This window comes from Podarcis gaigeae, assembly GCF_964106915.1.
Source record: "Podarcis gaigeae genome assembly, chromosome: 1".
Classification (NCBI taxonomy): Eukaryota; Metazoa; Chordata; class Lepidosauria; order Squamata; family Lacertidae; genus Podarcis; species Podarcis gaigeae.
Window position 1 is genome coordinate 32,059,435 of NC_139678.1, and position 26,241 is coordinate 32,085,675.

The window sequence follows — 26,241 nt, forward strand, 5'->3', positions numbered from 1 at the left end:
AGGAAATGAAGGTAATACATGCACCTCTCTGGGGAGGGAATTCCAAAGGAAACAGGCTGCCACCTGCCAAACAATGCTACCAGGAGGACTCCCTCATGCAAGAGGTCTGTAGGGCAGTCTTTCAGGTATTTGGGACCCAAATAGTTTAAGACTTTAAACACTTATGATATTGGCATCCATCCGTCTCACGAGTGCAGTTCCAAGGGGTGAAGGCAAACCGCAGCATTAGCAGCACTGAAGTGACCTTCCTAGGGCACAAGCCTGGGCAGTGCGTATGAAGGTCCTGGGCTATCCAAGCGACAAGACCCTCCCTTTGGCTTTGCTGATGTGGTCCAAAAAAACAGAAATAGGTTTGGCCTTAACGTGGCTGCACAAGTTGATGGAAGGAGGCATACAAGACGCCATCCAACCATCTGGATTTGTGTAGGGTTTACTCCTTAGCCTTTTCTTCACCCAAAGATGCCACACAAGGCAGCAGAAGTTTAGGGTCAGTGTTTTCTCCATGGGTTTACCCTCGCAGGTTGATAAGCCCTATCTGCTCACTTCCCTCTACACTAATGTGGGCACCTTGAATCGGGCCTAGAAGCTAGCAACCAGGGCAGCTTTTGTAGAACATAGCATCACGTTGCAATAATCTGATCTGGAAGAGACCAGAGAATGGAGTAGTGGCCAAGTAATCTCTGTCAAAGGGTCTTAACTGGCAAACCAGCTGAAGCTGGAAAAAGGCACTCCTCCTAACCACCAAAGCCATCTGAGTCTTCAGTGACAGTGCTGGATCCAGGAGCACTGCCACCCCTGCTCAAAGGACAGACCTGCTTTTCCCAGGTGAGTGCAACTCCATCTATAACAGGCCACCTCCCTACCTAATACCTGTGAATTCAGACCAATAGCAATAGCTATGTAGGAAGTGTAACTTCTAAAGCAGGGTCTCCCAAACTTTGGTCTCCAGCTGTTTTTGGACTACAACTCCCATCATCCCTAGCTAGCAGGACTAGTAGTCAGGGATGATGGGAACTCTAGTCCAAAAACAGCTGGAGACCCAAGTTTGGGAAACCCTGTTCTAAACCCATGTACTCTACCCTTAGAAAAAAAAAAACAGAGATACTTGTTTCATTGAAGAGTCAAAATACCAAAAATTATTAAATCCATTTAATTTTTTTCACACTGCCTTTTGTTACAAGTATTCTCTTCACATGCAATTATTTTCTATGAGACCAAAACAACGGGAGAGTTCTTACATGGTACAAATTTTTACATCTCCTAGATATGCAAATTAAAAATAATTTAGTTACTGCTGTACAATGAAAATCCATTTATTCACAGTTAGACCATTATTTACAGGGCACTCTCCTGAGAATTATCCTATTAAGCATCAATTTGAGCAATAATACAGTCAGTTAAGTAACAATAGCTACTTAACAGCAAATTACTGAGTTGAGAGGAAAAGGATAGAGCTAGTTCAAAATAGAGTCAAGTTTCTTGTTGTGATTCTTGAGGAGTTGCAGAAGATGCAGTTGACAGATGTGTTAACTCAGCAGGCATTTCATTTCTGCTCTCAGGTGGCAGTGGTGGAAAAAACCCAGCCCTTGGAGGCGGGTATTGAGAATAAGGCCTCACAGGAAATGGACCTCTCACTGTTCAAAGAGAATGATCAAAGCCCATTTGGGTTAGTATTCAGAATGGAGCTACTTTCTTTCAGATTTGACACTGAATACTCACAAACACACACACATTAAAATCAACGCTAGCTGTAACTCATACGCAAGAATAAAGGAAGACATTAGAAAGCTTCTCAACAATACAAGTTCATGATGCCTATAAACATGGAAGATGTTTGCCTCCCGTGGTGAAGGCAAATGTTAAGAGTTAATACTTCAATAATGCCCACTGAGGTATCCAGGAGCCTCCATGTGCAAGTAGGACAGAAATTTTCCTTGTACAACAGGATTTTCCTCACCTCTGCAGGCCCCACATGTGCCCAACACTTGCTTTGGAGCATTGAGGGAACTCAGGGAAGGGAGCTGCAGGAGGAGAAAAAGAAGGGGAAGTCCTGTTGTGTAAGGGAAATGCTTTTGGTTTCTATGGAAGCCGCCCAGAGTGGCTGGGGAGGCCCAGCCAGATGGGCGGGGTATAATTATTATTATTATTATTATTATTATTATTATTATTACGTGGGGTTCAACGACCAACTATCTGTTGCCATGGCCAACTTCATAAGGGAAGCTATGGCATCTAGACTGCCTAACTCACGGGCCCCTTTGCTGTGGAAGATTCTGCTAGCACTGGTCTCTTCATCTGACAAGAGAAGTAGAGTAGCACTTGGAGCAGAGAATTTCCAAATTTATTTATTCTACAAAATGTATATCCTGCCCTTCTAACACATCCGCATCATTCAGAGTGGTTTACAATTAACCGGGAATGAAAACCGGCTCGGATGCTAGGAGCATTCTAAAATGAAAGTCTACCTTATAGAAATAATTTGTCCAGCAGCAACCGTATAATAAAACTGGTTGTTGTTTCACCGCAATGTTTTAATCAATCATCACAAAGCAGTTAGAGGGCCCAAACGGGCCTCACCAGGTAGGGTATTTTAAAACCTGGGTGCAGCCGCTGAGAAAGGCTTGTTAGGTTTTCTAACAATAGCTTACGAGGTAAAGTTTAATCATATCTTCCACTGAAAGTAGTTATTAATTCCCTTAACGCAGCTTTGAACTTGGGAAAATGTCCTTTAAAAGTTATTGAGCACCATCAGCAAGTTAGCAAGACCCGTTCAGGCATTCACTTCCAACATAAAGAAGAGCTTTCCCAGACCTGATGCCTTCCAGGTATTTAGAGTTGACCAGTTACACATGCTAGCCTCTTCTCCCACTACTAGCTGCAGAACTTTACACACTGAGTGGGAAGGTCTGGAGGGGGAATCTTCATGTACTTAGCTGATTGCAGGAGATTCCCATCCACATGGAGGAGTCTATGTGAAGAGTCCTACTTCCTACCTTCCCACTCCATGAAGCTGATGGGAACAGAGACACTGGGAGCAGGTTTGCTCTCTTGACTAACTTAAGCCCATTCATTTCAGTGGAACTTGGGGGCAATTCATTTTTCCTGGGTTGTGCCTCAAGTTATTGCGGTTTCCAAACGTTTCCCCGTGAAATGCATTTCATTATTTATTTTAGAGAAAAAATAATGTAAGAGCAGCAAGAACATACTTGGCAGAAGAGGACGTGGCAGACCAGCAAAATCCCTTGGGAAATATTCTCGAGGTCCATATCCGCTAGGAGGCACTGGTGGAAAGGGAGGGCCTCTTCTCATGAAAGGCCCCCTTGGGTCCATTGGCATTAGAGGAGCTCGCAGTAAGGGCAGTGGTGGCGGCACAATTCCAGGGCCAAAGCCTCCATTGTCAGGTGCATGAGACTGATCCGAGGCATTGAGCATATTCTGTGAGGAAAGGGAAGTGGGCAAGTTAAGATTCAGAAAGAAGCTCATGCCACTCTTTCAAGCCACTGAGAAACTTGTCAAAGCACGTAAGCCCGAAAAGAAGCTATGATTTACAAGCTACAAAGAGGGCAGATCAAAGCAGAAGCCCAATCCAAATCAGGAATGTGGGCTAACAGGACTGAGACAGAGCCAAATTCAAAGGCTACAAGTAGGAAGTTCATTAAAGCAAAACACAACATCACCCCTGCGCTGAAAAGCTAGTCCACTCATTTCCAACTACCTTTCTTTTCTGTCCTTTCATCTTTCTTGCTCTTGCAGGTTGTAAATAAATTCAGTCATGAAACTATTATTTTACCTAACATGTCTTCAGTAATTGAAAATACCCACAAGGTAATAAATAATGCTGCAGCAAAATACATACTGTGTAAAATCAATTTAAAGAACTGTCAAATTCAGCAGAAACTTGGCAAACCTTTTTCACACCAAATGGATTTCAGTAAGAAATTGATCTTCTCAGTCTTTTGTCTGTTACTTACACTGTCATTGGGATGATCTCTTATTCCATTTCCACTTAAGTCTGTTCCTGAGTTATTCTCAGATGTTTGTCCATCTGGAAGTGGGGGGAAATACCCAACAAGCACTTTAGCATTAAGTAGTCCCAAAACAGCTTTCCTCCAAAGAACAGATGGGTATGTTTTTGCACATTTACTAAACAGAGGTGTTGACTGTACTGATACTTTTGTGCACTTCAAAAAACAAAACAAATAGTGCCATTCCCGCTCACAACCAGTTTGAACTATTGTTTTTCCTACTGAAGTTAAATAAATGGCAAGGCTGCTGTATAGATTTACTACGTGATCATTTCAGGGAAGAAAATTTATCTTTTCAAAACAACCAGTGTGTAAACACCAAAGGCATTGTTTAAACGCTATGCCTGTTGTAGAGAACAAGGTCTGTTTCAAAGTCTAAATCAATGTTTTACTGATCTTGGGTCAAATGTCTTAGATGAAAGGCTTTTTGCTTTCAGCATGAATTCAGGTTATTCCTTCCCACATGTGACCACAGATGCTGGATGGAGATAAAGTAATAATGTGACTTATGGTAAGCAAAGCATAGCAGTCCAGTTAACATAGAGAAAGTGCAGAAGTTTCTTAAACTTTATTGCTGCCTTTATTTTTTGTATCACAAACATGGATTACAGCTTGGTATTACAAACAGCAAAGAACATTAATTTCAAAATACCAAAGTCATTACTGGCATTCTTTGATATGCTACAAACAAGAGAACAGAAAGTGCTCTGAGCGTTTGGATTTCAAGCTCTTTGGGCTTTAGTTCTGAGCAGAAAAGGATTATTTGCTGCTGCAGCCAAATTTGGTAATAAACTCCTTTATTTGGGCGCTAAAAGAAAGCAGTTCCTACCTGCTTTATCAAATGAAGGCATGCTATAACTTCTTAGTTCTGCTGGTCCTGAAAGTCTTCCTGAGTTTGGATGACTGGGATAAAATCTTTCTGGTCTTCGAGGAAGAGATTGCTCATTATACAGCTGACCTACCATTCAATAAAAAAGTGCAATTTTTTCAGTAGATTTTATTAGAATTACTCAATGATGGCTTATCAACAGCTTATATCTTGTACTCCTTGTGTTATGGAATAGACAAACTAAAGGACATGGGGCGATAGCTAGCTAAACCTAGTAGCTGATGGAAATCTCACATCTATCCCATTTATCAAGGTCGATCAACTATACAATATGGTCTTGGAATCTTTAAGCAGTTATCAGACTCATATACAGTAGTACCTTGGGTTACATACGCTTCAGGTTACATACGCTTCAAGTTACAGACTCCGCTAACCCAGAAATAGTACCTCGGGTTAAGAACTTTGCTTCAGGATGAGAACAGAAATCATGCTCTGGCGGCACGGCGGCAGCAGGAGGCCCCATTAGCTAAAGTGATGCTTCAGGTTAAGAACAGTTTCAGGTTAAGAACGGACCTCTGGAACGAATTAAGTACTTACCCCGAGGTACCATTGTATATCATACATATGCTGCTATCCCTTAGGTACACCATCAAACACTTGAATCTAAAAAGCCCTGGCAATGATTCCTCCAGAGGTCACAGCACGGTCCAAAACAAAAGGGAACTCAGCAGTATTTCATTTTGTAATTGCCATTAAAAAAGAAAATGTCCAAGAATGATGGGCTGTGTTTAGTTACCTGCAGGCGGGGGCATTATCCTGTGATCTCTATCCCATGGAGGTGACAAAGATCCAGTGTCAGAAGGTGGTCTGTGGGGATCAGATAACCTGTCAGAATGCAACTCTCCTCTTTCATTACTAACTTCATACATGCCAGCATTCCCCGGTCCTCTTGATCCTAGTTGAACAAGTTACAATGGATTCAGTCACTTGAGACATCCGTCATTGCAGTTTTCACCGAGTACCAAACCACGAGATCCCAACACATTGAAAGGCGGTAGAATAACACACATGGCTCCCTTGGTGAATTTCAGTCTTGTGCTCTTTTTCCAGGAGGGGTGCAACTGTTCAGTCAGTCAAAAGTACAGCAAATACTAAGACAGCTGCTTTGAAAGAGGGTGGAAGGAACCCTGAAACAAAGTCTACATTATATTCTGATTCCTCTCACTTGGCAAAGGGAGGAAAAAGAACGTTAAAAGTCTTTTCATCAACCTCATCAGTGTTGGCAACGTCTTGGCAGAGATTCCTCCTCCCTCAGAGTCTAATTCTGCTTCCCCTTCCCCTAGCAATTTGATCAAACCCCTCAAATGCAACATTCTCCCCTCCCTTAAATCTCAAATATTTAAAGTAAGAAGACAGCTGAAAAAGATTAGAGAATTTCCCCCTCATTTAGAAGAATAAACGAGAAAACACGCTTTAAACCAGAAGGGCAATATTTTGAACTACTGTACATTAAAGCGTTTTCATTTCTAATTATTCAAGCTGTTGAGAAGCTTTTAGGGTTTGACTCACTCTCTGGTTCATAAGTACTGATTTATGTTGGTCTATCACCTATTTTCAGTTACAGATAGGTAGCCGTGTTGGTCTGCCATAGTCAAAACAAAACAAAATTCCTTCCAGTAGCACCTTAAAGACCAACTAAGTTAGTTCTTGGTATGAGCTTTCGTGTGCATGCACACTTGTGTGTATCTGAAGAAGTGTGCATGCACACGAAAGCTCATACCAAGAACTAACTTAGTTGGTCTTTAAGGTGCTACTGGAAGGAAAAAAATTTTTGTTATCACCTATTTTGTTATACTTGTACTGGCTCTGAATTTATCTGAGTATAGTTGCACTTTCAAGGCAGCAAACTGGCATATTTCCTCCATCCTCTCCAACGAAAGCCAGAACAAAAAGAAACAGCTCCTGAGATTATTCACCACATGCTGTCAATACATATCAGTTAAAAACAAAACTCTTTTGTTTTTTTCTGTTGAGATCAACAGCCTAAAATACAAATAGACTCAAATATTCTTGCTACAATGATATAAAAGGCCTACTCTTTCAAACTCCCTTTCTTGAATCTGAAAGATGGCACTGGCTTCACTTTTAGTAGCAAGATGGATGAGCAGTGTTGGTTTAAAAAATTAAGAGTAAAGTAGGTTTTTTTTAAAAAGCTTTTATTCTGTTTTTGTTTTGCGTTGGGCACCCATGTACTGTAATGAGCTGCAGAAACTAGGGGAAATAGACTGTTCCACAAATGGATGGACAGCACTAGTGGAAGCATAGATAGTTTCATGATTTTCACAAAAAGCACTAGTAGGTGCTGTTAAGAATCCTTCCATGAGCAGAATATATCTTTCACATGTAAAAGAGCATTTTTAGATTCAACACACTGGAACATAAAGTCATAATGGTACTGTATACTTCTGCTTCCTGACCTGTATGCTAGAGTGAATTTATATGGATAATTTAAGCTTACTCTTAACCGGGTTCTTATTAGTATACTTTTATAGATAGATCCATTACCAAGAAAGGAGGGATAGACTAAGAGGAGAGAGAATCCATGAAAGTTAAGTTTTCAAATTTAAGAATTGTACCTCTTCCTCCTCCACCACCTGGAAGCACAGGTGAAAATCTTAAGGGGCCCTCCAATAAGGTTGGAGGGGAAAGAAAAGCTCTTGTTTCAGATGAAGGTCTGCCCATTGGTGAGGGTCCATATGGGGAGTGCTCTGGAACAGTTAAAACAAAAGACTAAAATTCACAGGTTAGAGTTAATGGGCTGACATATAGTTCATTTCTCACCTAGGTTTAAAACTAGTTTGGGACAAAAGAAAAGTCAACCTCTTGACTTCATTATCAGTCATGGATTTTTTTAAAAAAAGTCATTTTAAATAATTTTCAAATGCTCTACAGATTGTTAATAGGAACAAAAATTACAATGGGAATCAAAATACTATATGCTGTTGCTGCTACAGGTCAATGAAATAAAAATGATCCCTGCAAGAATAAAGACCAGCTATGCTTTTATACATAAATGGAGTCATGATCTCTTTACACTTCAACAAGATGCACATTTTAAAAAGTACTGTACCTCTGCCAAATGCCCTAACTGGCATATCAAGAGCATAAGGATCCTTTTCCAAACGATCAAATTTAAATTCTGCTTCTGTTAATCTAAAGGAAAGAAGAACATGTTAATCAAACTTCCTCCCTATTTTTTTCCAGAACTCAACTTTTCAACTGATGAAAAAGGTAAAAATCAGTTAATGAAATAGATTACAGGCATTAATTGTTAAATCAGAAGGTTAAATCCGGAGTTTTGGTGTACATTGTCAGTACAGTCATACCTCGGGTTACAGGCGCTTCAGGTTGCGCACCGCACCGAACCTGGAAGTACCGGAACGGGTTACTTCTGGGTTGCAGCACTCGCGCATAAGCGCCAAATTGCGCATGCGCAGAAGCACCAAATCGCAACCCGCACATGCGCAGACGCGGCGGGTTGCGAAAGTGCCTCCCACACGAATCACGTTCGCAACCCGAGCGTCCACTGTAATACGCTGATGACACACATCAGCCTGTGCATATGTATCAATATTTATTTTTCCAGAAAACCCACATAACTGATCACTGGTGTCACATAGTAACTGAACAACAGCACATTATTCAGTGACAACAGTACGTCAACAAAATCAAGTTCTTCAGTATGTACATTTTTATGCTTACTTTTGTCTGCTGTATGCATTTTCTTCTCTTATATCATTGAGGTGCCTTTCAGCTGCCCGTGCTGCCAGCTTTAAAAATAAATGTTATTGTTAAATACTGTTATTCCTTAAAGCAGAAGAAATATTTCCAGTTGAAAGTTCACACATTGTTATCTCCTTTCGTAGAACAGCAGTGTATTAGAAAGCCTATGAAACAGCTTAAGTGACACTAAAAATGAAGTACCCCTCCCCCGTGATGAGCAATGACCATAATGCAAGACTGCTGATTTCAATGAAGTTTGCAGCTGCTGGACCACTGTGACTCCATTAAGGGTCTGGGTGTAAGCCTGCTTTTAAATATCCTGATGTTTCTTATTCGCTAGCAATTTGACCCAATGAGTACTAACAGACAAAGAAGCTATGGAATACTGATGGCGTTCTCTTGCCCATAAAAGTTGGAGATTAATTAGCTTGCTCCCTAGATGGAGTAGCTACTAAAATGTCACCCTCTCTGACACCCACAACTTACACAGAGACGGTGCTGTTGAGCTGGTGAAAACAAACTATGAGTAGCCAACATGTTGCCCTCCATGTGGAAGTCTACAATATCCATCAGCCCATCAGTATGGCCAACAGGGCTGGGATGATGGGCAGTGTAGAAGAAGAGTTTGGATTTGATATCCCGCTTTATCACTACCCTAAGGAGTCTCAAAACGGCTAACATTCTCCTTTCCCTTCCTCCCCCACAACAAACACTCTGTGAGGTGAGTGAGGCTGAGAGACTTCAGAGAAGTGTGACTAGCCCAAGGTCACCCAGCAGCTGCATGTGGAGGAGCGGAGACGCGAACCCGGTTCCCCAGATTACGAGTCTACCGCTCTTAACCACTATACCACACTGGCTCTCTGTGTAGTCTAACAACATCTAGAAGTAAAATAAGAAAATTCCTTCCAGTAGCACCTTAGAGACCAACTAAGTTTATTATTGGTATGAGCTTTCGTGTGCATGAACACTTATTCAGATACCAACAGCTGTGCACGCACACGAAAGCTCATACCAATAACAAACTCAGTTGGTCTCTAAGGTGCTACTGGAAGGAATTTTCTTATTTTGTTTCGACTACGGCAGACCAACACGGCTACCTACCTGTAACTAGAACATCTAGAAGTGTGATGTTGGCTACTCCAAGTCTAGCAGGATTAGTACAGATCAAACTAATGGGAGGAGTTCAATGTTGCACTCTTCTGATCATTCCATCAGGGCAAGCAGTTTGGCTTGCCAGATGGAAAGATCCCCAGGAATCATTCCAGTTCTCCCACCTGCCACCCAAGCCAGTTTGAAGGGGTGCGGAGTCTCTGTGCAGGGGTGCTGCTGATGGGCTTCACTAACTGAATCCCACCCAACGGTTGTTGAGCAAGCCCTCAATACTAGCTGGGACATTTCCCCATCCCATCTGTTTTAGCGGTCCATGCCAATTCAAGCTCTGGAGGAAGCTTTCATATGGACAAGCCTTGTACTCTGTTTGTGTGGATCTCTTGATAAAACTGGAGTGCCTTATAACGGGAAAGAGAGGGGTGGGGTTTATTTTTTGTCTTGTGTGAAAGATGGGTTTTGCAATCACATTTTGTTCTCCATTACTGCAATGTTATCAGAGGACAGACTGTTTTATTCTTAGATAAGAGCCACAGAAACAGCCAAAATATTTATTAAAATGGCATTGAAACTAGGCCAGAAGAGTGTTGCAAAATCAAACATTTTAAAATTGGCTTTGGGTTTGGAAGGATTTATTTTTACAAGAAGGGATTTACTGTTACTATAAAAAAAGATTCCAAAAGACATTGAGGAAACTGGGCACAGCATCCCTGGGCTCATATTGATATAGTCTTTTCCTGCCATAAGCTTGTGCTTTTTGAGGTAAATTAGATTTATCCAGTGATTTTTTTCTGGGAGGACGCAGGGGTACACATACCCCTAAACGTTTTGTGAATCTTTGTAACTTTGTCCATTTACTGTATTTATTTTATCCCGATTTGAACTATAAAATGGAGATTTTCTTGAGTCAAAGTGAGAGTAACCCTAAACATTTTTTTAAGGAAAAAAGCACTGGATTTACCCCACCTATTTTTTACTGGTACTAATGAAAAGGAGTATTTTTATGGCCCTACAATTCTGAACCAAGGGGCATGGGAAGCTCCCCCCCCCCCCTTCTCCATTCTTCCTCTGCCCTGAAAGAGTTCTTTCTGAAATGCATTGCAAAGTGGCTTTTCTCCAAACACAACTTGAACTGCCACAAATTCTGCCACTGAACAGCACGCAAAGCCCTGCAGCTGATCCTACAACTGCGCAATAGCACCAGACTTTATCAGAGGAGACAGAATATACTTATTTAAAGAGAGCAAGTTTAAAAGGCCCTATAAAATATAATTTAAAAATCCTATTGGGGAGCTGGTGGTCAATAAATGAATAAGATAACACACGGGGTGGGGTAGCGGCATCCAGGTGCGCATCTGGATTTATAGCAGCTCACAGAAAACCTTCAAAACAACTTTTGTCAATATACCCAGCATAATGGCTAAACTTGGGGAGTTCAAGGGAGCAGTCTAACAGTTGTTTTGGGACAGCTGAAGAGCAAGGGGCAAACGAGTGTATTAGAAAGATCCAGGTGAATCTCTCAAAAGCAGCATACAAATATTTTAAAATAAAATAATAAAAATGCCTTTGTCCCTTTTGAATTTGTAACTTACCCAGTTATCATGAGCTTTCTGCTCATGGGACTTAACCTGTTAAAAGAGAATTCCACATTAGTTCAGAAGTGCAGAGCTCAAACCACAGGCTGAAAGGCAAGATGCATTTTTTTAATTCCAAAGAGGCACGCTAGCACATGACTTGTGGGAAAGTACAGTCATACCTCGGGTTGAAGTAGCTTCGGGATGAATGTTTTCGGGTTGTGTTCCGCGGTGACCCGGAAGTAACAGAGCGCGTTACTTCCGGGTTTCGCCACTTGACCATGCGCAGACGCGCAAAATGACGTCACATGCATGTGCGGAAGCGGCGAATCGCGACCCACGCAGACGCAGGTTGCGTTCGCTTCAGGATGCGAACGGGGCTCCAGAACGGATCCTGTTTGCATCCAGAGGTACCACTGTATATGGCAATTCACTTTCTCTCCACACCCACCTTCTATTAACCTCTCTCCTTTCCCCACTCCATAATGTTTATCTCTGTTGTGGCTCCATTCCACAGGTCCCTCTGCCTTCCTCAATACTCTTTTTCTCTCACATTGCCCTGAAGTGCTCTTGCTTGCTTGCTCACTCCTCCTCTCATTTCCCACCACATTTTTTCCTGCTGTTTCTTCTCTTATCTCCACTTCTTTCTTGCCAAGTTCATCCACAACAGCAAACAAGGTTGTTGTTTTTTATGTTCCCAGCATTTTACCCCAATGAAAGTGTCTCAGGCACAAGAGAGGAATGCCATCTGGACAGATACTAGCATGCCTCTGTTTCTCAGCTGCGTGCCTCAGAAACCAAAGAGGAGGAAGAGGAAAGTGCATGAATTGACACAAGAATTCCCCCATCCCACTTCTATTCATGCTGAGCTTAGGTGGGCCTTAGATATCTCCACAAGGAGTTGAGAGAGGGCTGGCAAATGATCTGGCACGCTTCTGATCAAATATAAAGTAACATCTTGAGTATTTAAATACATAGCACTGGCTGGGTTCACACATGGTTTGAAGTTGGCTTATTTAGAAGCTAAAACAGCTTGTTTTAAACCAGAATATGTGGTTCGTATGTAACACAAAGATACGACTAAACTCAGCAGAGGTACGACGCCTGTAGAAAGAAAATGGTGCCAAATGCAAAAAGGAGCAAATCACAAACAGAAATTTTCCTTTGCTGCTGTGACTCAAAGATGAGCCATGTCTGCAAAGGTAGAATGTTCCTTCGCAGCCACTGCTTCAGCTGAAAAGCCGTACCTGCGAAGGAAGAAATGGGAGTTCACTTGATGTGCTTTTGTGTTGCATCACCTGATGTCATGGGTCATCATGGACTGACATATGGGCAACCCCATCCACTTATCAAAATGGCCCAAAAAGGTGGGGAAGTTTTGGATGTAGTCCACTGGATACATTCCTCACCTGTGGTCAAAGTCAATAAACCTTTAAAGATGAGAGATGCTGCATTTAAGAATATACGTTATTAATAAAAATAATAACAACAAAGGCCTCAGTCTGCTATACAACTGTCTGGGAGCAAATTTAATTGAACTGAATTTTACTTCTGAGCAGTGCTTTTTCTCTGGGGGGATGCAGGGGTATGCATACCCCTAAACATTTTGTGAATCTTTGTACTTCTGTCCATTTACTGTATTTATTTTCCCCAATTGGAATTACAAAACGGTGATTTTCCTGAGTCAAAATGAGAGTACCCCTAAACATTTTTTAAGAAAAAAAGGACTGCTTCTGAGTAAACATGCTTAGGATCATGCTATAATGCTGAAATCCTAAGCAAGCATTCTTTGAAGTAAACCCAACTGAAATCAGTCATAGTAAACATAGCACATGTACTAATTTAGAAAGCAATATATATATATAAATACCAGATTCTCATAAGAGTGAACTGTTTTTTTCAGTTCTTCTTCTAGTTCTTCTGCTCGTTGTCTGTAATGGAATTATACAAGGATAATTTTGCACACGAGATATTATCACAACACCCTAAGAAACATTGAAAAGTATGTCATTTTTTAAAAAGCAACAACCCCAAACCTAATCTAACTGGGAGCCCTACTGAAGCAGGAGGCAGAGCACCAGGTAGGCAAGAACAGATAGCCTTTGAAGCAGATTGGAACCTGCCTTCAAAACTATTCCCTAACCCTGCAAAATTCTGTTGTTGTGAAAGAGACAAAACTGGAATTGAATGGGGACTCTCTTCCAATTGAAGCTTAGCAGCCTACAAGGCCCTGTAAGGTTGGGGGAGGGTATTAACCTGCCTATGTCGAACCAAAGGCAAATGGTTCCAGAAGCTCTGCAAATGTCATCTTGGTAGTCAAGATAACCCCACAATTAACTGGCAGCTATAGTAATGAGCTTATATATGTTTATATTCACTTGTTTTGTCATAAGCTAATTTGCTTGCTATGATGCTATCCTTATCTGTGGGCTTGGAGTGCTGGGTTCTGGGCCCAGAAAGGGCAACTATCTGTAAGACTTGGTGATCATGGTATCTCCCCTGCCAGGTAAGTATCTGTAAGACTTGGGCATTGCCAACTATGCCCTCATCTGGTCAGGTGGAGTGATGGGAAGTCCTGGCCGAGAAACGTGTGCTGCTTTGTCTATAAAGAATGTATGGATGCTTGTGTGGGTGAGGACAGCCATCTCCTTACTTCAATGTCAATCCCATAAAGGCTTGGAGACCTAGCAGGCTGATTTGCTGTAAGTCTGCACCTTTCTTTTAATAAAGCACTAGAACTGACCATTCTGATGGTTTTGACATCCTTCTTTGGCATCTCTGCACCCAACCACTCCCACAAGCCCTTGTTTAGAACACTGATGCAGAAGGGACACTAGAATATCTAGCATCTTAAAAAAGGGAAAACCTACCCAGTCAATCTGGTGACTGTCAAGACCCACAAGCTCTGCAAAGCTACCTTAAAGCTGCCTGCCCCTTAGAGGAAGTTCTGGGTGGGTTCCGGAGAAGCATGAGCAGAACTCCAGTTTCATAACAGGGCTTTCCTGGCTCCTTAGGATGAAGGGATCATCTAGAATTGAGGTGGGATGGGACACAGTGGGCTCCAGAAGGATGGAGGAAAGCAGCAAAATCTGGTGAATTGCCTTTCTACTCAAGGAAGATACATTCAAATCCAAGCCTCTGATAGCCACTCTCTCTACCCAAAACACTATGAGAAGGGGCTTGAGTCAGTTGTGATTACTGTAATGTACTGTACTGCAATGACTTGATTAGAGGTACTACTCCATACGACTCCTCTGATTTTTCAAAAGTTTCAAGATGCTAGGTCTAATTCTCCACTGAATTTTGTTCATTCAACAGAGGAAAATACCAAATGAAATCCATAGTTACCGATAACGGTTCACTTCTTCAGCAGCATGACTGATTGTCTCATCAACTTTGGAAAGCTTTTCTTCTTTCTGCAAACGATCTTTTTCTTCTACAGTTAATTTCCTTTGAAAAATAAAAGAAACAAAGCCTTTCATTAGCCACAACTCAACTGTTTTCTAGTCATCTTAAGAAAACATCCAGAAAAAGCTGAAGCTCATTTCAAAAAAAAAACAAACACTGACACGTGCAGTAATTTCCATTTGCCCTAGTAGCCTGATCCTTAATTATAAGCAGCTTAAGCAACAATAAAAATGGTGTTAAAATCCTCAATACATTAAAGGTTGTGCCACCCTGTGCATACTTAGAGGGCTTCTCAAGGTGTGAATCAGCTAACAATCCCTGTCAGTAGAAGCCCTGTGCAAATGGGGCTTCTGCCCACCCACCCCCCATGCAAATTGGCTAGGGATGGAGACAACATTGCATGTGGGTAGGAGAGGAGAGATCATTCCATCTGGCAAGCTGCAACACATGAGCAGACAGAATGTTCAACACAGCACCACCCTCACTGAGGGTTCAGAGCAAACATGCATACGTCTGGGCTATAGCAGAACTTGCCAAATTTATTCCTTGAAGGTTGCAGCAGTAGCTTTGAAAAATGATTTGTGAAGAACTTGCTGGTAAATATCTGCTAACAATAGTAACTGGTCCCCAAGAAAAATTTAGTACTGAGTGCTAGCACCCCCGTGATCAAAATGATCAGGGGATAGGCCAACTCCAATCTCTCTCACCACCAAAGAAACACAAATGAACAGCAGAGAACCTGCACGAGCAACGCTGACACCAAATTCTACATACATTAAGCAAAATAGAAACATTGCCACCCAACCCCAACCCCAACCCCACCCATCTTCCCCCCCCCTCCACCCCTTATTTCCCCCTAACGTCTCAACAGATGAAACTGATTTGTAAAAATGTTACATGGAAAAAATACGAGAGACATTACACATACTTCTGTAAAACAAGAAAATCTTTAATAATAATAAAAAATGATCAGGGGATCTTAAGATAAAAGAATGAAATCAAGGAAGAATCCAAAAGAGGGAATACTCAAGTTATGGGTGACTTCAACTAGCATCATACAGACTGGCTACATATGTGTTCGAGCCATGACAAAGCGGTAAATTATCTAGATATCCTAAATGACGGTGTCATGGAACCAACCAGAGGGGTGGCAAGCCTGGACTTTTATCTTGAGTGGTGCCCAGAACTTGGTACAAGATGTAAGTGTTGCAAGCCAGTTAAGTGAAGTAGCCATAGTGCTATTCATGCACATACAAGAAAATGGCCAATTGCCAAGAAAATCCAGCACAGTCACATTTGGCTATGAAAGAGGAAACACTCCCAAAATGAGGGGATTGGTAAAAAGGAAGTTGAAGGAAAAGGTCAAGAGGGTCACATCAATCCAAAATGCTAGGGAGTTGTTTAAAAACACAGTATTAGAAAGCATATGAAGTAGTAAGCAAATAGACCAAGAAGCGTAAGCAAGGTCCCAGTGCCAGGACAAGAGTATAATTGTTGAAGAAACATGGCAGGCTCCTGTTACATATAACATCCTATTTCTGTTATCTAAACAAAGATTCATGTATCAAGCAACAAATCGACCACTATCAATACCTGTGAAGGTTCATTTCATTTTCTTGATACAGCTCAGTCATGACTTTAAGCTTTTGCTGAAGCTTCTGGACTTCGCTTTCAAAGTGTGTATTTTCAGAATGCAACGTGACATGTTCCTTTTGTAGATTTTCAATGCGTTCTGTCACAATTAAGAGTTAATTACAATTAACTGATATGTTAAACCCATACAATAAAGGAAACAAAGATTGAAGACTGAATACAGTATTCTAACGCTGAAAAGAAAAATGATTTCTGAAGGGGTTTGGAAGAGACGTAAAACCTCATTATGTCCCTGTACAATAACTCCAGTCACTTTGAAAAATCCCACTAAAAGGATACATTCACCCCCTTTCACATGGATTTGTGGACCAAATTTTGTTTTGATTTCCTTCACTGGACAAATATGTTTGGACCAAATGGGCTGAGGCGCAGACAGGAGGGAAATAAGGCACAGGACAGCTTTACCATAGCTAAATAGAATCCTTTTTAATACTAATACCACATGTCAGCATCAACAGTTTCCCAGCTAACAAGCCCCGCATCTCAATCTACTAAGATAATGGCAATGTAATGAATAGAAATCCAGGTTTTGGGTTTTGTTTTTGGTGTCTTGTAAAAACTGAATTCTTCGTTTTAATGGTTTTTTCCAAGATACCTTATACTTCAGTGAACCCTGATCATTTAAGAGATTTCTAATTATCTTTACAGCTTCATTCAGTTAAAAGTAAAGATTTTCCTAAAACATTAATGGAAAACAGCTTTCTTCTTCCTTTTAAAAAAATAATAATTAAAAATCAAGAATTCATCATTACCTGCAAGTTCCTCTTTTGCTTTGTTTTCATCTGTTAGCTTTGAACAGATTTGATTTACTTCTGATTCCATAGATTTTAGACAAGCATTTAGCTATACCAAGGAAAAAAGGATAAATTATTTCAAATCGTAATTGCAAAAGAAGCTACTGATGTAAATTTGCACTTCTAAAACAAACCTTTACCTAGTTCTGGATCACTTTCTGGCTGCAATGCTTATTTATGTATTTTTTTCCCCCCACCCCACCATTCCACCAAACCACAACAGAAGCTGGTTTCACATAGTATATCATTAAAACAGCCATTTAAAATAAATATAACAATCACATCACTACATTACACTAAGAATATATCACAGCAAAAACAGTAGGTACCTAAAGGGAGGTTGTGCACCCATTGTAAATCAAAATCATGTGCCAAGGCAAAGCCAGGAGCATTCTATACTTGTCCTGCACCCACCTAGCCAAAGAAGGCAATTGGTTGATGCTCATTTCTTTAATGAGTTAAAGCAACAGTGGGACCACACACACCCTCCCAGACTTAAGTACCCTCATCTGATGGGAGTGCACACACACAACCAGAGACTTCTCCTGCACAAATATCGTTGCTGCTCTTACCTCTTCAAGCACCTCCTGGTTCTAAAAAACAGTGGAGCAGGGGATGGCAGGGATTGGACCGGCCTGCCCCTCGCCTGAATAGCCTCTTTCTCCGTGTCCAATGTGTCCTGCAACCCCACTTCTGTCTCCAACCCTTCCTCTCCTCTTCCCCCTGCCCTGGCTCCTGCCTCACAGGTGGCACCAAACACCATAAATCACTGGGGAGCCCCGCTCCTGGGTCAGTCTCCAACCCCCTTGCCTCCATCACACACACATCAGAGCCCTGCCAATCCCTGGCAATAGTTAAGCGATAGGAGCACCCCACTGCATTATATATACTAAAGAGGCACACCATTAAAATAATTCTTTGGCTTGAATCCAGAGTTCTTATGAGCAGGACTCTGCTTATAGGCTGCTTCTGCTGGCGGAGGCAATTTTCAGTGATTCCTCCTTCTCCCAGCAGCCCCTCTGGGACAGTGTGGGAGGTGGTACAGTAGACAGCAGAAATTGAAAAATCAGTTAAAATTGTCTCTCTTCCTTCTCCAGCAGGGATCTCAGTTCGAACTCAGCCCATTTTATGAATGAAATAAACTCTTCCATTCACAGAAGGGCAACTCTGGATCCTATCATTCCAAAAAAGCTTGCAGATATTTTCTACTGAACTTTTTTTTTTTAATTGCTTTAATTCCCCCCCCCCCAAAAAAAGTTTTTATAAACCAGTAAAGAAAATGATCACAATATTAGTGTATTACCTTCGCAGCATAAATCAACTTCTTTACAGTTCGTTTTTCCTGATCATCTGGTTTAAGGGAAATGAAGAGAAGGTGAAAAAAACCCAACAAATCACAGAAAACTTTTTCTTTCGTTATTTATTTATAAAACACAGTATTGCCTTTTAAGTGGGAAAGATTTCTTTTGCCCAATTTTTAAAAACAGTTGTATTGTTTGTAAGAAGCAGTGAGTTTGAGAGGGAGGGGATAGGGACATTATTAACTAACCGTGCTTTACAGAAGCAGTTTTTCTGAAATGCGTTTGAAATGTGTAATCAATCCAATGTGAGAATTACACCCCTCAGGCTTAAGTTCCTTGACCTTTTCATGTGGGCTGCTTATCCTCAGGCTAAGGACAAGAAGGAGCAGTGGTTGTCAGACCAGTTTGTGCTTTGCCGAGTTATCCTGGGGTTAGAGTCTCAACAACTTGGATTGCCTTTTTCTAAGTTTTTTGTTTTTTAACTTCAGGGCTTACATTGAGCAGTCGGCTGCAGCACAGAGAACTCTAGCATATGTCAACATAAAGCTTTGGTGAAAATCCACTTTATGCAATAGGCTATTGCCTATTAATACCTATGCCATAGATTTTGTTTAATTCCTTGTATGCAGTTGATTCACACATATTAAGGAGAACAGGTGACAATTCTAGAATTTGAAAATGAAATCATTTCTCTTTTCTTTCCCTTTCCGTAGGAAATGAATAATGATTTACCCAAGTGCTCCCCATTTTCTGTTTCAGTCTTTATATCATTATCCCAATGGTTGTCTTCAGCAGCAGCATGTTCATCTAATGTACAGCTCCAGTCTTTCATCTTCAGCAAGCACTCTGTCAGTGACTATACCATATTTATAAAACAAGATGCACAAATGAGTCCTTGGCTCTTCACAAAGCAAATTCGTGATTTTATTCATTTCATATATATTCAATAAACCTATTGAATGTTTAACAGTATTTTCATATCAAGTGTTTTACAGGAATAGTTCCTGTTCCATGTGGACTACTTCTAAGAGAAAAACTTTTACAACAGCATGCATTACTGGGGTAGGTAGGCCTCTTGCAAACTCAATACAAGTAGAATTCCAGAACCCCAAGTAAAGTTGCAGACAGGTTTTTCTCTCTATCCAGCACCGCAAATCTGTATCTGACCACTAGCTTCCTTGGTCTCTGAAAAAGCCACCTGAACCTCCACTGAATCGATTTGGAAATTGCCCTTTGAGGAATTTGGAGGGATGTGGATAGATGCCTAAAGAAATCAGTGAAATATTATGGTCCTAGTTTTCTGCCTAGGCCTTTTCTCCCATTCACTGACACAAATGGAATGCTTGGTATGAGAGGAGGGAAGACTCCAAGAAGTTTAAGCAGATAACCCTACAGCTCAGCCAGTTAAAAAGGGCTTAGCAATTTGCCAAACATACCAGTCTACCGCGCTCCCTCCTAGAGCTTTGCACCAGTGACTCCCATAGGAATCAATGAAGCCACAAGGCAACCAGTTCCAAGCAGCGTTATCAATGCCTGAGGGAAGCATGTGGATCTCTCCAAATATTCCCAAAGGGAGGAGTGCAAACTGTGGTTGAGTGGCAGGATTTTGAAGCACACCAAGTATACTTTGAGGGGGGGGGGGAGGGAATTATATACATAATAAAATTGGTTCTCTTGCAACTCCTGGAATTTCCCCTTTCTTTCTTTCTTTCTTTCTTTCTTTCTTTCTTTCTTTCTCTTTCTCTTTCTCCCCTAGAATTCAAGAACCCTTCCTGCTGTTTTAAAATGTGATGCAGTCTTCCCACGATAAGAGCCCCAAAATAAATAACAAATTTCCTCCTGTGTGCCAGGTGACATTAGGCATGCGCAGAATTCACACATGTCCATATGAATAAAGTAAAGCAACAGCTGCAGCCAGCACGTAGTGATTAAAATGTTAGACTAAGACCTGGGAAACCAGGTGTTCAAACCTCCATTCAGTTATGAAAGTCACTGAGTGACCTTGGGCTGGTCCCTGCCTTTCAGCCTAATCTACTTCACAGGGTTGTTATAGGAGAACCATCCTTTGAGGGAAAAAGTTGGGATATAAATATAATAAATAAATATTTAATTTTACCTTGACTTGACTTTCTTTGTTTTTAAGAGTCTCCTCCATACCTGCTTTTGAGGTTTCTAACATTTTTGCTTGTTCATTTAACTCACTTAATTGTTCACTCTGTCCTTCAGCTTCTTTTAAGAGCTGGAAACAAAAGTTAGAAAGTTCAGTATTTAATTTATACCAACCAGTTATTAGAATTTCATAATATTTAATTCTAAAAGGTCTGGCCTAAATTCTTAGCATTACGTACAGCAAAATTCATTGAGCTGAATATTTTGTATTTTAACTGACATTTCATATGTTCTAATTTTTGACAGCTGTTCTTTTGCTATACATGAAATCTAAAATCATGTTTATTGAACTTTTTCTGTTTTAAAAAAGCACGGGAATATATAAGGTTGCATCCAATTGTGTCTTGCACACTAATAAAAGAAATTTTGATCTGACAGGACCTTCCATCAGTGGAACAGGAAGGGAGGCAAATTTTCAAACCTGCCCTACGAAATCTGCTTCAGAGTGGTTGGGTGGCGGGAAGCCCTTAGAATACTGTAAGAGGGCAGAAGGGGTCTGCAGGGAGGAAGGGAAATCAACAAAATTGCCTTCCTCCCATTCTGCTAATGGAAGGCTCTACTGGAGCAAAGAACTTCCCATCAGCTTGAGAGACACAACACGATATAACTCAGAATGTTCTGGCCAGTATAGAGCTAGAGATTTAAAGCATAAAACCTGACTATGTGGAACAAGTCCAGCTTTCATGTTACCAGAACACAACCCAAGCCTATGATTAATCATCCCCAAGCTGGAAATATGAGGTGGATCCAATCTGCAGCGAGACAAATATTAAAAGTTGACTGAGATAGTAGCTCAGAAATACTGTCCTTGCATTGTCCCAGGCACATCAATCTAGAAAAGCCTCTATAGGGAAGTCAAAGAGAACGAAGAGAGTTCTGAAGGAAACACACCCTCCAAGACCAAAGAGCATCCAACCACTCTGATGGCAAGGAAGCAATTGAACCACACACACACACACACACACACACACACACCGCCAAAAGGCCTGTGTCTTAATAAATGCACTGAAATACCAAGCAGCTCGGAACATCAAACCACTCATAGAAGTTGCAACTGGTTTACCCCATGGTAGGCAAAGTCACAAAAATTATAGCTGTCTGTGGACTATCACACTTTCCCTCCAACTTTCATTAAACTACATAATAATTTAAACAATATTAAAAATATAAATTATTCTAAAGTGAGGATACAATGTTCCTAAAAGGCACTCTATAAAACTACACAGTGTAAATAATATACCTGTTTCTCACTTTCATGAAGTTGGTTGTTTTCAGCTATTGCATCTTGGACAGAAGTTTTCAGTCTCTCTCTGTTGATCTCATATACTTTTAATGTGGACTTGGCCTAAGTGAAATAAAGCACAGTGAAGCTGCTAATATAAGTATATACAAAAATACATAGAATCGCATTTACATTTTTTGTTATTTCTATCAATTCCTTTAGACATTAGACCTGTTACAATCAATCCTAATACCATATCATAAAATTATGTTCCATTGAGTGATACTCACTAAGATATACTGTGGATGAAGGCACAGAGAACTATGTTCACCAGAACCCACCTTTCCCCTGCCAAACACACGATGCTCTCCAAAATAAACAACAGGTACAAACCTTTCTGCTCATCTTGCATTCCTGTGAATCTGGGGCATAGATGCATGCAATCCCAGCATCCCACCTTCAGCAGCAGTAAATTATATATATCATAGGCATGTGATCTGTGCACCAAAAACCTCTCAATGGTCTGGGGTTCTAAAGCTGTGAGCCATTCATTAACTCTGCATGCTGATTTTTGAAAGATATTTTAATGAAAAATAAAATAAGCAAGCAGGGCTTTCTCCACTGACTAATATTACAATACACAGTTCCACCTGTCAAACAGCACTAGTGAAGCTGTGTGTACACCCTGTGCTCTAAGTGACAACAATGGAACCTGGTTGCCAATGGCACAGCAGCAGCTTGTGGAGGTCCCCCCCCCCCCGCCCCACATTGACATCACTGATGCATAACTGCTCTGGATAACTTTGGCTTAAATTATTTGCAATGTTGAAATAAATAAAAAGTTCTGAATTCTCCTCTTAGAATGCCAAATTACAGCAGAAAAAGGCAAACCACCCTTAATGGCAAGCCAAGAGGAATTCAATTTGTTTACAAGAAAGAAATGTCTAAACAGAGCAGACATAAAGAACTTGTGTTCAAGACTAATGAAAAATGTTGACAGTGAGGTCCAAGATTTTGCTGTGGTGCATGATGAAACATTCACATTAATATCTCAAGATTGGCTTACTTCAGCTACTTGCATTTGAATAGACTTTGCTTCATTTTCTAAGGATTCCATTCTTCTCCGTATTTCAATCAACTACAAAGACAGTAAAATAAATTTATATAAAACACTCTGGTTGATACTGCCTTGTCAAAACAACTGTGAACAAACACTGTATTGAATTAAGATTTAAATACTGCATTTCTCAAGGGATCACCTGCGACCATTTTATTTTCAGCTCTCATTGATAGGATACTATATAGATTGCAATAAAATATGTGACACTCTTTGACTTAATCCAGCCAGGCTGCAAAGAAAGAGTTGGGAGTGCATTCTAAGTGTTGTCACAATTCTTTCTTTGAAATTGACAAGTGCACAGCCCCTCCCATTTGTCAAAGTGCCCATGTGGCTATTGGGGCATTTCCCCACCCCTGTTATAAAAGATGCTTTAGAAAGTTGATCAAATAACTTCTAAAAGTCAACTGGCTCTATCTACTGTGCCCCAAAGGCAAATGTCTCATTCTCTATGAAGGTATTCTACGCACATCTGTCAAGAAAACATTAGCTTTGTGATAATGTTTTCATTCTAAAAGATCTTCCTACTCTTATACATTCATCTAAACAAACAACACTGGCACATGGAAACAGGAAGTCCAATTAACTGTAGTCCATGTCTGATTCTCACAGAATGCTGAATACATGGGAGAAAAGTCCCACTGAATTCAACTGGACTTTTTCCGATGTTCAGGAGTTAGGTAAAGGTAAAGGGACCCCTGACCATTAGGTCCAGTTGTGACCGACTCTGGGGTTGCGGCGCTCATTTCGCTTTACTGGCTGAGGGAGCCGGTGTACAGCTTCCGGGTCATGTGGCCAGCATGACTAAGCCGCTTCTGGCAAACCAGAGCAGCGCACGGAAACGCCATTTACCTTCCCACCGGAGCGGTACCTATTTATCTACTTCCACTTTGACGTGCTTTCGAACTGCTAGGTTAGCAGGAGCAGGGACTGAGCAACAGGAGCTCACCCCATCGCGGGGATTCAAACCGCCGACCTTCTGATCAGCAAGTCCTAGGCTCTGTGGTTTAACCCACAGCGCCACCCGCGTCCCTGTTCAGGAATTAGCTACAGTTAATTAAAATGGGAATAAATCATCCTTGGATGAGCAAAACACACACAGAGAGTAAGATGCAGACATAGAGATAGCCGCATTTCAAGAACCAACATTGGGTTCAGGGGTTGCAAATATGATGGTACATGTGCCCTCTACGGTCTTCCTTGGAACCCACAGGACTCCCACCCTGCTGCTGAAATTAGGATTGAAAGAAGCATTCTACTGCAGCCAAAAGAATAGGCTGCAGTGTGCACTTGTTTGCAATGTGATGCCCACTGCAGTTTCTCTGGTTTACAAATGTGTCCTTGGAACCAAAAATGTTGGCAACCCTTGCTGTACATAATTAAATTCAAACAGTGCTGCCTCCAGGACACACTGAAAAAATGTGGATCAGTCTGATAAAGAAACAATACATTTAACATATTTGGAATATGAAGTACAAAGTGTTTCTGATCAAAAGCCACAGGAGCAGTTGACCTTCAATGACTTAATGTTATTTTTTTTAAAAAAAGCAAATAGAGAGGAGATGAGGACAGGATATTCTAATTTTAATTCAGATGAATTACACTATCTGATTTCTCTTTGAAGGCCAAACTTTCTGCCTCAGAAAGACTGCTTTGAACAAAAGACATACCAAGTCATCCTGCTCTGATCGTTTGGACTTCTCTTCTTTAAGTTCTTTTTCTAAACATTCTATGTCACTCTTGAGTGCAGAGTTCGAGCTGCTCAGTTCTTCATATGCTGCCTAAAATAATCAAGTTTTGAAAGATAACATGAAGACATTTGTAGTAAGATTAATCGAGAATTAAGTAGTAGCTACTGAGCATTTTTAACTTTAATTATGTATTGTAGAAACAATAAAGAGCAGCTCCACAGACCAGGCTACATTGGATGTATTCATTATACTTAAGTTTAATGCACTAAAAATTAAATGCCTAGGTCAAGGATGTACAAAATCAAATTATTCAACCTGCATAAATTATGCAAATTAAAGTTAGCACAATCTACTTCATTTTACATACTTGATTCTACTTCTGCCAGCCTTGCATGGATAAAAGAGCCTATGCAGAGTATGACATCCCACATTTTCTACATTTTGTTGAGCTTATCTGCACAGATAGGGTGAAAAGCCTTTAAAAATGTAATGTGAGATTACCAAAATTCCAGATTCCGCTCTTATACAGTAAAATCCTAACAAAAAAAAATTCCTTCCAGTAGCACCTTAAAGACCAACTAAGTTAGTTCTTCGTATGAGCTTTCGTGTGCATGCACACTTCTTCAGATACACTTCTTCAGATGCACACTTTTCGTGTGCATGCACACGAAAGCTCATACCAAGAACTAACTTAGTTGGTCTTTAAGGTGTTACTGGAAGGAATTTTTTTTGTTTTGACTATGGCAGACCAACATGGCTACCTATCTGTAACTAGTAAAATCCTAACTTAATGCCTTGTGACTGGACACAATAGCCAACAAAAAGCAGTGAGTTAGTCATAAACAACAACAAAAACCTACCTAGTGCTGCAGTTCAATGCTTACTTATTTGAAAGTGAGCCCCACTTACTTACACAGTTGGAATTCTGAACAAACATGCACAGGATCCGGTGGTAAAGAATATTCTAGTTTATAAAATATATTTTACAGATGTTCATTCATTTATGTTCCTTAAAATGTGGAATTATGATGAAGATGATTAGCAGGATTAGAAACTGTATTATTTTTGAATGTGTAACCTTTATTCTTTTTCTTACATTGATTCCTTTTTGTTGTTGTTTTTAAGCCAAATAGAGGCTTATATGAAGATATGAAGTTGGCATATAAATAAAATGAATATTATACAAGTACTTTTCCCAGTTCAACTTTTACCTTCATGCTTGATGCACTGGCTGACCCTTGCAGAAGACTAGCATCTTTTAGGGAGTTTTCTAACTCTTCATACTAAAATGAAAATCCAATGTTAGAATTAAAATAAAGGAAATCAGACAACCTATGGCTGTGCTCCTCAAACTCCTCTGCTAGCAAACGCTCCACACATTTCAGCTTTATAATTATCAGACTTGTCAAGAACTAGGCTAAACAAGGTGTTCAAAATAGTAGTATGGGAGCCCAGAGAGGGACAATTCTTAGCAGAATTTTCAGGAAAACAAGGTTCTGTAAGCCAGGGGTTCCCAAACTGCAGGGCATGGACCATCAGTGGTCCATGAGCTTCATTCAGGTGGTCTG

General features: G+C 40.6%; 1 protein-coding gene across 11 annotated transcripts in view; it reads right to left on the reverse strand.

The window, feature by feature from the left end:
• Nucleotides 1-1,136: 1,136 nt before the first annotated feature.
• Nucleotides 1,137-26,241, reverse strand: part of MIA2 (MIA SH3 domain ER export factor 2) — a 52,484-nt gene continuing 27,379 nt past the window's right edge. For 9 of the 11 annotated variants that reach the window (XM_083740673.1, XM_083740670.1, XM_083740668.1 and 6 more), the window contains 20 exons: nt 25,885-25,956; nt 24,653-24,763; nt 22,932-23,003; nt 21,884-21,988; nt 20,591-20,713; nt 19,207-19,330; nt 18,477-18,523; nt 17,132-17,222; nt 16,320-16,458; nt 14,667-14,768; nt 13,189-13,249; nt 11,337-11,372; nt 8,617-8,684; nt 7,985-8,067; nt 7,491-7,622; nt 5,651-5,809; nt 4,855-4,983; nt 3,972-4,045; nt 3,207-3,435; nt 1,137-1,634 (listed from right to left, as the gene is read on the reverse strand). In XM_083740673.1, coding sequence (XP_083596799.1) covers nt 1,471-1,634; nt 3,207-3,435; nt 3,972-4,045; nt 4,855-4,983; nt 5,651-5,809; nt 7,491-7,622; nt 7,985-8,067; nt 8,617-8,684; nt 11,337-11,372; nt 13,189-13,249; nt 14,667-14,768; nt 16,320-16,458; nt 17,132-17,222; nt 18,477-18,523; nt 19,207-19,330; nt 20,591-20,713; nt 21,884-21,988; nt 22,932-23,003; nt 24,653-24,763; nt 25,885-25,956 — 2,121 coding nt within the window. In that variant the 3' untranslated portion in view covers nt 1,137-1,470. The remainder of the gene's footprint in view (nt 1,635-3,206; nt 3,436-3,971; nt 4,046-4,854; nt 4,984-5,650; nt 5,810-7,490; nt 7,623-7,984; nt 8,068-8,616; nt 8,685-11,336; nt 11,373-13,188; nt 13,250-14,666; nt 14,769-16,319; nt 16,459-17,131; nt 17,223-18,476; nt 18,524-19,206; nt 19,331-20,590; nt 20,714-21,883; nt 21,989-22,931; nt 23,004-24,652; nt 24,764-25,884; nt 25,957-26,241) is intronic. The other 2 variants (XR_014564823.1, XM_083740674.1) reach the window with 2 other exon arrangements.